The sequence below is a fragment of the Mesoplodon densirostris genome, chromosome 13, assembly GCF_025265405.1.
Source record: "Mesoplodon densirostris isolate mMesDen1 chromosome 13, mMesDen1 primary haplotype, whole genome shotgun sequence".
Classification (NCBI taxonomy): Eukaryota; Metazoa; Chordata; class Mammalia; order Artiodactyla; family Ziphiidae; genus Mesoplodon; species Mesoplodon densirostris.
The window spans coordinates 20,467,501-20,480,512 of record NC_082673.1 but is presented as its reverse complement, the minus strand read 5'-3'; the positions used below and the strand labels follow the sequence as shown (position 1 = coordinate 20,480,512).

Genomic DNA, 13,012 nt, shown 5'->3' with positions numbered 1-13,012 from the left:
ATTGAGATTGCTGTCTTATTTCATCATTTTCCCCCATGGACATTGACAGTTGGTCAATTTAAGAAGATATTTGTTCTGATTACCTAAGTCCCTGAATTTCAAGGATACTTTTGAGTCTAAGTGTCTTGTATCTGTTGTGACTTTAAGGCAAAGAAAAGAGTAGAGTACTAATTAGATAGGTATTAATTTGAGAAACTCTTTGCTTTAAAATATAACTTTTCAAAGGACTTAGTGCTCAAGCCTTTGTAAAAACATACCTGCTCCAATGGTGGGACTAGGACCTGCCTTCTATAAGGTGAAACAAGGCTAAATGTGCTGCCCCAGTTGGTGAGGCCATTTACTTTCTGGAGCACCCATCACTTTTACCAAATCATAACCTGTTCTCTGAACCTTTGATTAGTTATGTGTACATACAGAACTGATTTCAGGGCTTGTGGACGAGTCTTGCACAACATCGTCAAAGGTTTATTACCTCTAAGGACTGAGAACAGTTACAATTTGCAGGAAGAAATTTCTGAGTTCTACTTTAAAACAAAATAAGTAGGAATTAATTCTTAACTCATAATCTTCAACAAATTTTTAAAATAAGTCTTTGTATACTGTATTCTCACTCATTTCTCTCTCTCACATACACACACACACACACACATGCACGAGCATGCAACTTGTTTCAGGGTTTGAGCAAAATAGGTATAGGTAGGTCTCCTTGGATACATACTGAAAACATCACTGGAGTACTGGCATTTTGACTTTATAATCACCAAACACGTGAGAACTGAATGTATCCACATTCTTCTATACCCACTGATAAAGAATTAAATGGTTCACTTTTTAGAACAGTGTTCACAGACTTTAAAAAAAATCAATTTCGATGTACTTCTGTATCAGTGCTTTTCCAATAAGTTATGAAATCATTACTTTTAAAGGGGTAGCCACAGTTCTACAGGAAGAAATAAAATGACCTAGTACATGCTACAGGAACTTATAAGTAAATATTATACCTGAGAGTCTATTTTGAAACATACATCTAAGTAAATGTCGACACAATTAAGCAATAGGAAATTTTTGCATTTTTGGCTTAAAGATGGTAATTCTATTGCCATGTTAAGAATGAATACTCTAAAAACTAAAGAATTCTTCATAAAACCCATCTTAGTTTTTCTAATATTTAAGAAATTAACAGAGCCAAAGACTCTATTTCTCTGGGGAAAAAAAGTTACTTATGAATTCTCTTTGGATCTATTTTTAAGGAATTTGATTATGAGCCTGGGGAGTATCTTCTCAGGAAATACCCATGATGGAAAAACTTGGTACGATGGTTCCATCCAAATAGGCTTTTTAAAATTACTTAATTTGCTAATAAAAATTATAATAAACCAAAACAAATAAATTAAACCAGAACTTGCTTTTAGTCAAATTCTTTCTCAAAAGACATTGAGGGGCCTCTGTTTAAAAAGCAGTGATAGTATCTCATAGTAAGTAGGAGAGCGTTTTCTCCCTTCCAAAGTTTGTGTAATATCAATTCACCAAATGAAATAAATTCTGAAAGGTATATTCTGCTGTTTACATATTTTCCATTTTAGCATGTTAATCTTATTTTAAAAAACAACACTATTTATTTGGTGTCAATTGGGGAATCATTCTAAGTCACTTGCCCCGTTACTTAGGGGTAAGTGCTGAATATATATTGAGTTTAAAGGAGATGCTTTGTAAACTGACACTCTTCCAGAGGTGATGGCAATCAGACTTGCTACCTGATTTCCCACAACTGAACAATGAATGACTTCAGGCTCTAAGGACATAGGCTAGTATTATTTTCAGGTCTGCCAAATAAATAGCTAGAAATATTTAAAGCCTTTAAAAGATACTGCCCATCATAATTATCCAAATGTCCTTGCATCCTTTACACACACCAGCTTTGGTATTGGGAGCTTCTCTCCTAACAGTTCGGTCACTTCAAAACTAAGACTATTCTTCCTTTCCATTAAAAGAATATTTCATTAATGAGTACGGTCAACTGCCGCGGTGTCAATGACTGAGAATTTTTTGCAGGATCGGTAGCCAGATTCAGGAAGGCAAGCTTTCCGCAAGCATCTCTAAGGGAAGACCACGTCAATAGTTCTAAAAAGACGTGGGTCGGTTCCTTGGAATCATTAGCAAAATTTCGAGGAGGAGAGAGAGGAAGGGAGTGCATTAGAAACCTACGGTGGGAAGAAAATTCCTGGAAGCTTGGAACGAAATGAATCAAAGTCAGAAGTAAAAGATACAAGTTAAAAATATAATAGGGCTTCCCTGGTGGTGCAGTGGTTGAGAGTCCGCCTGCCGATGCAGGGGACGCGGGTTCGTGCCCCGGCAGCTGGGCCCGTGAGCCATGGCCGCTGAGCCTGCGTGACCGAAGCCTGTGCTCCGCAACGGGAGAGGCCACAACAGTGAGAGGCCCGCGCACCGAAAAAAAAAATAATAATAATAATGATTCAAAACAAGATTATTTTTAAAAATGCTAGTTACGTAGCAAATGAATAGGACTTCCTCCAGTAGTTATAAGAACGTCAGGAAGAGGGAAGAGGAGACTCATGTCCTGGGCAGAGAGTAGACTGTGCTTTACTTGTTGCTGTGTAGGAAGTTAAATGCTTAGGGAGGCACATTCCATCTTTCAGGTCAGCAGGGTACAATTTAGTACATTACTGCTGAAGTACCCTGGTGACCTGAATGAATTAAGGCAGCTTCCAAAGGTGCTTAACTTGCAAACACTGAGAGCGCAGGCACTCGAAGTGATAAATATTCTATGAGTCCTTTACTATTTAATATACCAAACACCCCAAAATGCCAGCAAAAGGAATGTTTCTTTAAAGGGAAAGAATTCTGTTGTGATAGGAAAGAATCAGGTAACAGTTTGAACCAGCAGTCCATCCTTTGGGCTTGGAGATGCCCGCAAGAGGTGTAAGTTCATCACGCCAGTTGACTGCAATCGTGGGTGCAAACCCTACCAACCAGCTCTTACGTTACATTGCATCTGCAGTGTCTTTAAGGGAATCTGTAACTTGAAGGAATAAAGGTGGGCTCCAAAATAACTAACCCTGGACAAAACGGTTGTTTGCCTCTGAGGCCCCCAGCCCTTCTCTTCCTTTCACACTCCCTGTTCTTCCTGTTCTCAAGTATTACAGCAAAACGTTTTCATTAGCAAAGCCTCATACTGTAGGTGAAGGCTTGGGTTGAAAAGAGACCAGAGTGAGAACCCCAGCACGTGCTCTTACTATCTGTGAGGACTTGAACACGGAGTTTTGCTCTGAATCTCAGTTTCCTCATATGTCAAAATGGGAAAAACAACCTATAACTGTTGGGAAAAGTAAATGAGATAATGCACATAAAATGCTTTAACTTACAATTGTTGTTCAAAAAGTTGTGCCATTTTAAGAGGTGATAAATGGATAAGTCAAGTATCCATACAGTTTCACTGACAACAGACTGGCATCAGAAGAAGGGATATTTTTGGTGAGATTCTTTCCAATAGCTTGTAAATCATACATAGACAGTCAATTACCAACTCTATCTATAAATGAGGCTCTTCTTGACACAAGACACATAATCATGGACTGAAAATCAGTATGTGAAACTTGTAAAGCTTTCCTCCCAAACTCGAATTAAGCAATACAGTTGGACTTATCAATAGCTCATTTCTTTACATCCTCAGCACTGCATTCCACTAATTTTTATCAGCAGATATCCAGGTACAAAGAATTCTTCAAGCTTAACCGTCCTCCACACTACTCCCTAAAAATTGAGTAATCGGAAAATATAACCCTAACATTTATCCCTTAAGCAACAAGGAGAGAGGAGTGTATATTCTATGCTTCCTAATATTTCCAATGAAAGAAAGTATTTAGGAAAATCTGTATCAATAAAGTATTGAGAGTATGGTCTCAATACACATTTATATTTATATATACATATTTAATATATGTATGTATTATAGTCAAAGCTGCAAAAGTACTTTTCCGCTAGGAAACCTAGAGTGTTAATAAAATATTATAAAACCGAGTGAAATGAAATGTTGCCACATGTAAGTGTTATTTGTGATAATACAGAACTGTCATTACAATAATTTACCTTTAAGCAGAATTCTCGACAGTACTGCAGACTGAAGTTAGAAAGATCCTCCAAGACTCAAACTAAAGTAGCATCCTGGTTCTACAAGGGAATTGACTGAAGTTATAATCTGACACAGTTTGTATTCTTTAGTAAGTGGTTCTCTTCTTCATTTTCTAGGCAATGCATCAGTGGCACCATCCTCATGTTTAAAGAACAACATAAATATTCCAAGAAATAGAAAAGCTCTATCCTGCTCTGTAATTCCCACCATAACCTTTCTCTGAAACTGACTAACAAAGTTGTACACTGCAAGAGAGCCATGAGTCAGCCAAGACATACAAGTGACATTGTTCTACATCTACTGATGACCCAAGAAAGCAGTCACACTCAGCTTTTTGACCAGCCATTGTTGAAAAAAAGCATGGAAGCTTTTAAGGGCTAGTATATGGATTCAACCCTTAATTTGATTCATGTCCCTGCCACATTGGAAGAACAGAGTGAGTTAGGAAGCATCACCTTAGAGAAGAAGGTTTGTATCCTTCCTCATTAATGGGACACAACCTCCATAAACAGAGACATTTAAAAATCTGGCCCAAAGGAAGTGCTTAATGAAAGTTTCTGTATTTATTAGAAGTAGAACTTGGGATGTCATTTGGGCATTCATTTGGATGTCATTTGGGCATGTTATTTGGCATGTTCAAACAGAACATCAATCACCATACTCCTCCTAGGTTACAGAATCTGTGAAGAGGTTTCCTAACGGGTTCTTGGGGGCTGTGCCTCTATCGTTGTTCTTCCTTTGAATAATCATATCAGCATAAGCTCTCCTGCAATACACTGATAATTTGGGGGGAAAAAGTGCCTTTGAAGGCTTGAATTATCTGAATAATGAAAAAATCTCCACGTCTAATTGAACTCAGCCTAAGCAGAGGCTCAGACTCCAAGCAAACTTGGTAAAGCATTTCCAGTAGAACTCAGGCCGGCCAGATGTTCTGGAAGCAGAACCATGGTCATTATGCACATGCCAACTCCTCCACACTCCACCCTGGGCCAAGACCCTCTCGGCAGCGCGAGGCCTGCTTAGCATATGACTCTGGCCGCCTTACCGCGTGGCATCCTGAGACTCATCTGAACATTTCAGTGATTTTAAACGAGCTCCACTGACAGAGATGATTACGTGGAAGCCAAAGAAACAGACAGGGAGAGCACGTTCATTATGAGATATAACACCTTTGTCTGCATTCCCTAAATGACCTCAGGTTGGGATTTACTAATCTGGGTTAAACCATACCTACACTTCACATGAGACAGAATGAGCACAAGTTATACAAAAACAGTAACATAAATCCCAAAGTCTGAGTTGACATGGTCCTGAAGTGAAGTGAATGGCAGTGCCAGAGTTTTTACTGCTTCTCTAAAGGGGAGGGTTGGGTGTGATGTGTGTATGTGTGTGTGTGTGTGTGTGTGTGTGCATGTGTGTATCTGGTAGAAGGGAAATGCAGGAAGCTCTTAGGGTGGGGCACCGCCCTATCACAACCCCATCCCTGATGTAACCACCGTCCCCGCTCACACACTAGGAATTCATCCAGGTCAAGCGGTTCCTTTAAAACCAAATGCACCTTGGGAAAGACCTGAAAGTCATTTACACTTTTGGATGCACTACTTTGCTTTTATGAAAAAGGCTTCTTTCGTCCTTAATGAAAGGAATGCTCGTTTTCTTTGGGGAATTAGGTGGGTAATCTCGTAACATGGTGTACTTCCATGAAGAGAAGTTCTAGATGAGAAAACAGTAAGGATTTCAGCAAAAGAGAAGAGAATACTGGTGTGTGCCTGATGTGTGGGGAGATGGTAGCACTAGTTAAGGAAAGATGTGTCAGAAATAAAATAGGAGGATTCCAATGACACGCTTTGCTTTCTTTAAATTTCCTCTGGATTTGTTAACAATTTCACACATTAAAAAATCATTTTAGGGGCTTCCCTGGTGGCGCAGTGGTTGAGAATTGGCCTGCTAATGCAGGGAACACGGGTTCGAGCCCTGGTCTGGGAGGATCCCACATGCCGCGGAGCAACAAAGCCCGTGAGCCACAACTACTGAGCCTGCGCATCTGGAGCCTGTGCTCTGCAACAAGAGAGGCCGCGATAGTGAGAGGCCCACGCACCGCGATGAAGAGTGGCCCCCGCTTGCCACAACTGGAGAAAGCCCTCGCACAGAAACAAAGACCCAACACAGCAAAAATAAATAAATTAATTAATAAACTCCTACCCCCAACATCTTAAAGAAAAAAAAAACATTTTATATATCCTGACATGGATGTAATATGTTGTTAATACCTGGTCTAAAGTAATCCTTCTAGGGATTGGTATGTATCAAAATATATCTATATATATGTGTGTATCTATCTATCTATTATGTATCTGGATAGACAGACGTTTTTGGTCATTTCTTCCTAGTGGAATACAAAGAGGGTTCTCAGCTCATATTGTAGTATATATTTCTTGCCATGTGAATATAGTGAGAATGCCCATATTTGTGCTGGAGTAGCCGTGTTCCATCACATGGCTGTGCTTCAGTAAATGTCAAGCTTAAAAACAGAAGTAGACATAGTAGTAGGGCTGGCCAATTACATTGTGATCTGAAACCACTAGTGATTTATTAGTTGCTATTAGCTAACCAGCTGACCTCTATTTGATGTGTATATTTATTAGTTATAAGTATTAGGCAAGCATGTATTTTTCTACTACAGAAACTTGTTTTTTCAACCACTGCCTTGTCTTTTTATATGAGAATACAACAGAATAATTTGAGTTGTGATTACTTTTTAAAAAATAAATCCTGCAACTGAAATTAAATTTCACACTGCATTTCAACCTTGAAAGGAACAGAAATCTGAAACTGACACAAAAAGTGCAAAATTTTCCATATTCACGTTAATGTTTAGCAACAGAAAAGAAAAACTTTTGTTTATCTCTGAAAACAGCTTTCTTCATCTAAACAAATGACTAGAATAAGATTAAGAAAAACCTGTTTTGGTTTTTTAGATACACACACATATTCCAGTTTCCTTTTGTGCAATGACTTTTATGCATATGGGTACCACACAATCTCCTAACCTCTTTTACCATCACACTGGGACAATGACAGTTCAATAATTGAAATGGTACATATTGGGTATATTTGATTTTAAATTGCAGAGTTGGGCTCAGGCCTATTGAAAAGAAAATGCTTGTAATTCTTTGTTAATTCCAAACTGATTGGGTTATTATTTCCTACCAGTTAAAAAAAAAGAAAAAGCAGAAAAAGCAGGTGAAGCTAATTATTCCATTTTTTATTTCCTTGCCACATACTTTGCCCAGCGTGGTTTTTTGCACTCTCTTCTGTGACCCTCCCCGGCACCTTGATTTTAGTTCTTAACCCGGATTCTTTCATCCATAACATGGATAATGAGAAAACTCCAAAAATGTTCCTTGGGGGAATGTTACACTAAAAGTTACCTAGGATTAAGTCCCATGTGTCGTCCTTTGCTCACCATGGAGACAAGAGATTCATTCACTGCCCTCAGCCAATTTGAAATCCAAATATGAAAACAGCATTATGGAATTCAGACAGATGATTCTCCTTCACAACTAGCAGATGCAGGAAGAAGAAAAAAAAAAACTAGTATAATTAAGCTTTTGACTTTGAACCAGCGAAGCTGTGAACACCTCACTTAAAAGTACAATATAATACTATCAAAGCAGCTAAAGCACAGGTGTGGAAAGCATATTTGCATGCCCTGCACAGGATGGTGGTCGACCAATCAGCTGACCAGAAAAGTCTCGGTCATTCTAAGGCAAGAATAAGGTAAACTGTAAATCTGAAATATTACCAAAGTCTTATTCGTTCTTTCTCATTTGGAATGTGTAGTGCTAAGTGGTTTTCATTCATCTTTTTACTGGACACTTTAGAAAAGGATTGGGATCATTTAAGGGGTAGACCAAATTGCAGTGCATTTTTTTTTTTTTTAATGAGGGTTGGAAATAAAGAAGTTTCTTTAATACGTCTCAGTTCATGCACTAGTCCATTATTCATCTTACAAATATTTATTGAGGATTCATTATGTGAATATCAATCGACAGAAATTTGTAAAGGATGCAAAGGCTTGAAATTGGGAAAACATAATCAAATCTAATAAAGTGCTTAGCTGAGAACACTGTGTTGGCGTTATATACAGATGCACACACACATACATACACACACACACACACTTTACCTTGCAACACTGATTGTAGCCATCTATGCATTCAGTACTTATTAACCTCACTTTAAACACACTTTCAGACATTAAAAGAGAATATTAAGGTCAATCTGCAATTTCTTTTTTTTTTTTTTTAACTCTTTTGCAGTACGCGGGCCTCTCACTGCTGTGGCCTCTCCCGTTGAGGAGCACAGGCTCCGGACGCACAGGCTCAGCGGCCATAGCTCACGGGCCCAGACGCTCCGCGGCATGTGGGATCTTCCCGGACCGGGGCACGAACCCGCGTCCCCCGCATCGGCAGGCGGACTCTCAACCACTGCGCCACCAGGAAAGCCCTGCAGTTTCATTTTATCGTTTGAATTTCCTAGCCCAATTTTGCTTCATCGTTAAAATTTCCAGAGGAAAAAAAGATCAAAATTTAATAGTGCTTACTGCTTCAGAGAAGTTTGCCTGAAGAAAGGAGTAAGCTTTTCTTAACAATAACAAAATTCCTTTAAAAAAAAAAAAAAAACCTAAGGTAAAGAATACTGCCAAAAAATGAACACAGCTTTGTTTGTTTTTGCAGTCATCGTTAGCAATGGACATAAAGGTATTCTTTTTCTGAGTCCATATGGAAAAATCATCAACACATTCTGCCCCTGGGTTCTTTGCCAAAATACCATAACCCACAAGCCTTCTACCTTAAACATGAAAGGAAAGGTGTTGTTCTGGTCAAATAAAGAAATAATTTTTACTAGCATGCGTCTAATGTTAAAGCTGCCTAAATCCTGCCAAATCCATTAAAACAACATCTGTAAAACAGATTTTCATTAAATTGATCAGGTTAGAGTTAAGCAGCTAGGCAGATGATGCTTTTAAGCTACCCCTTAACCTTTAACCTTTAACCTCCTTAAACTGGAATAAGGACACACACATCTTTGAGGTAATACTGCTTCAGGCTGACCATGCAAGAGGTAAGTGGCCTATCCAAATTGCCCCGACAGATCCCCACGTTTGGAGTGTTATGAATCAATATGCTGTCAATGAGGAGAAGAGTTGTTTTCTCCCAGCTCTGTATTTGTCTTCTAACTGCTACTTGTCACTTTCCCTTGAAGTCTGAATAATTCACGATGCAAAATGATGTAAATTAAACTCCTAATGAAAATGAATTTTATATAGGCGATTATTATCTAGTCATTAGCTCAGACACCATTTTAAGTCTAATTTTAATATTTTCGCCATATTCCAAACCATCATTTTTTTCCAGGCCTAGGCCAATTTGTTAGGGTCTCATTTAAAAGCAATTAATGTTACTTATGGAACAATTTTATGTTGCCGACACAAGCCGACCAAGCTTGCTAATATCCTCATTACTGCACTTGAAAATCCTCTGGATCTGACTCACACAGTTCCGACTCACCCAGTTCCTGTAAATCAGTTTAGAAACAGCATCCTCAACACACTGCTACTCCGGAAGAACTTTTCTAGTGACTTCTAGAAAGAATGAATGCTCCTTGAAGGCTAATGCAAAATAATATAGTTCAATTGCCCAATACCAAGTTTCAATGGCTCCAATATTTATCTCTTCCATCTTCCTTTAATTCAAGGTAAGTTTGTTCAAAGTGTGTTTTTATTTGTTTGTTGACCATTTTTAGACACCACACCACAAGGACACTTGGGTATTTAAGAGATAAGCAAATAAAGAAGATGGGGGAAAAGTCAATTTATATATGACATAACGTTTTTAAGGTAAGAGTACATATAGCCTTTGGCTCTGGGATCTAAAGCTCTCTCTGCTTTAAGGCCCTCTCTATAAGCAAGTTCTATCTCATCTGGTTGTTACACTTTCAAAGACAACATCCAACTCTCTCTGAAAAGGAAATTCAAGGGTAACCCTGACACCTAGCAAACTGCTCTACAGACAGTGAGGGTAGTCAATCCATACTCATGGAATGAATGGATAGACTTAATACCCACATACACGTGTAAATAATCGTCAAACAATTCGATTAAATAATCTTTCCTGAGAAAATAAACAGGAACGCTCTACCTTTCTTTAGCTTCCCACATGAGAAAAATAAAATGGAAAAATTTGTACATTTATATCTTCTATTCACAACATGTTAATTTAAAGTGTTAGAGGAACTGTGTGAATACAAACACAGTTCATGAATATTCTACATAGCTCCCAGGGTCGAGATCTATTATTTATACAAACTTAATGTTTACTTTTTTTTCTCCTAGGTGTTCTCAAAGTTTTAATAGTTCAGGTATCAGCAGAAGAAAAGTTGACAACTGAATGGCTGTCAACTGTTGCTGTAAAAGCTATGAATTATAATACAATTCATCCATTATATTACATTTTCAATAACACCAACTTAGAAGTTTTCCATCTTACGTCAGGGCCTGTACTCCCCTCAAACGGTATAACCCAAATCTAATGCTTTCATTATTGATCCACAGAGAGCCGATATTACAGGAACAACGTTACAAAATCTCACACCACTACTTTAGGTTTTTGCACTCAGTACATCAATCCAGGAGTTGAACTTCAAGAAACAGCCCAAACAAATAGTGGCAGGCCAACCCAAATAAATAATTCTTGCCCCTGCTCGAGATAGCCACAATCTGCTCTTTTTGTGGTCTGTTTATAGTTGGAAAGAACATTAGAAGAGCCATAGGTATTATAATCACTGGTGGACTCCTGATAGTATAGTCATCACTGATTTCTAGTATAAATCAATAGATAACACTTGCAAAATGGATTTTGTAATCATATTTAGAGCTTCTTACAATGACTAACGGTTTGCAATATTTTCTGAATTTTAATATCCTCTGGACAAAAGAAGTTTTTATAAGTTACCAAGTTATTCATCATAGAAATGAATCTGTTACATTTGTACATGAACCAAGACAATCAAGCCAATCCAGTAAACAAACTGCAGAAAATAAAGTAACCAGTAATTAGGGTTCAGAAAACGTCAAGACAGGGTACGTAACAAATGATGTTCATCGCTTGCGCGTGTTCATTACATCCGTATAGTTTTTTTTTTCCCCTGTAATATTAAAAGTCTAGTTGCCATTCAACGAACATTTTTACCTGTGCCACACCCACTGAGTGGCTTAAAAATTTACTAGCTGGGAAAAGTCATGCAAAATAACAACAGAGTTAAGTAGGAGACTGACAACTGATGCTAAGGGAGTGCGTGGTTTTTACTCAATACCACCAGGAGCTTGCAGGGAAAAAAAAAACCCATAAACCAAACATAGTGTTTGGATCATCCTTGTTTGTCACCAAACAAAAGACGATGCACTCACAAGGCAGCGCTATTTTTGTCCTCTGATCCCTGAAACTATTAATACTTAGCTGAGAGTGTTGCTATGTTGTTGTTTTTGATCAATCAATAAAAGAGGTTTAAGAGTATTATTTTATATATGGAAACACTCAGAAAAGTGATTTTATTTCAGGGCAACCAGTAGAGTGATCAGTCCCACGGAGATACATGTAAAAGGGACATATGGCAAATCCTTTAAATATATTTTCCGATTCCATCTACTTCAACAGGCTCTGCATTTAGCAATGTGAAGCAGAAACTGTGGCTCTTGCCCTTCTATTTCTTTTTTTCCTCTCTTTTTTCCTTAACTTGCAGATTTGTGGTCCAAGCTCCAAAACAGTTAATTCCCTCCTGTACTCCGCGCCAAGAGAAATGGATGACACTGCTTACCTTGTAGAGCTTCAGGGCTGCCTCGTGCCTGTGATTGGTGGTATGCAAGCGTAATTTATCCACGCTGTTGGTGTAGTAGTCACAGGCGTTACATTTTAGGTGAACAGGGTTGCCAATGGCAATGCACTTCAGCCTCCACTCATTGCTTTTGCCCCCGTCTTTAATGTGAGCCACCAGTTGATATTTCTGCATATGTTTATCAGTCTTGCAGTGGAGCTGGAAGTTGGCTTTGAGCTGAGTGTTGTAGTTACAGAGCTTGCACTGGTAGATATCTCCAATTACAGCCCTCCATTCCTCTTCTGGGAGGGAGCGCTCGCTGCTCACATGCACGCTTAGGGCCTCCAGGCTGTCAGAGGTGAATTTGTTGCAAACAGCACACTGGAATAGCTTCAGCGCTGGGTCACTGATATAAGGTGACAGCTCTCCTGCAGTAAGGAGGGACAGGTCATCACCCATTAGCTGACCACTGGCAAGCCGGATTTCAGGCGGCAGCTCATTATTTACTACAGGAAAAAAAAAAATTAAGAGGAAAAATAGAGACTGGAAAACACAGCGCACACAAAGGAATCTGTAAAATAAAGTCTTGACAAGGAATGTGCTTTCTCTAGAGCTTAAACTATAAAAAGCTATAATAGGATTGAATCAGGATCAATTACAATCATCCCTTTCAACTTCTAAATTCCCTCATCAGATAGCTTTAATTACTCCTACTGGGCATGATGTCATTCTGAAATTTGTATTTTCGAGGGCAGGAAAGTTGATCAATACCATAACAACACAGTCACGTGCTTGCAATTTAAGCACCTAGATAAACTTACATGAGCACTAATTGTTATTTCGCAGTTCGTCTAAAAGCTTGATGAGATTTGGCTAATACTGTATGCGTGCCTGCAATCTACCGCCAAATATCTGGGGTAAGGTAACGGTATTACTGTTCGTTTAATTACCTACAATCACAGACGTTAAAATATTTTTCAAAAATTT

General features: G+C 38.5%; 1 protein-coding gene across 6 annotated transcripts in view; it reads right to left on the bottom strand.

The window, feature by feature from the left end:
* Positions 1-13,012, bottom strand: part of ZFHX4 (zinc finger homeobox 4) — a 179,686-nt gene that overhangs the window by 140,896 nt on the left and 25,778 nt on the right. For 5 of the 6 annotated variants that reach the window (XM_060116566.1, XM_060116571.1, XM_060116565.1 and 2 more), the window contains exon 3: positions 12,029-12,531. In XM_060116566.1, the coding sequence (XP_059972549.1) occupies positions 12,029-12,531 (503 nt within the window). The remainder of the gene's footprint in view (positions 1-12,028; positions 12,532-13,012) is intronic. The other variant, XM_060116568.1, reaches the window with a different exon arrangement.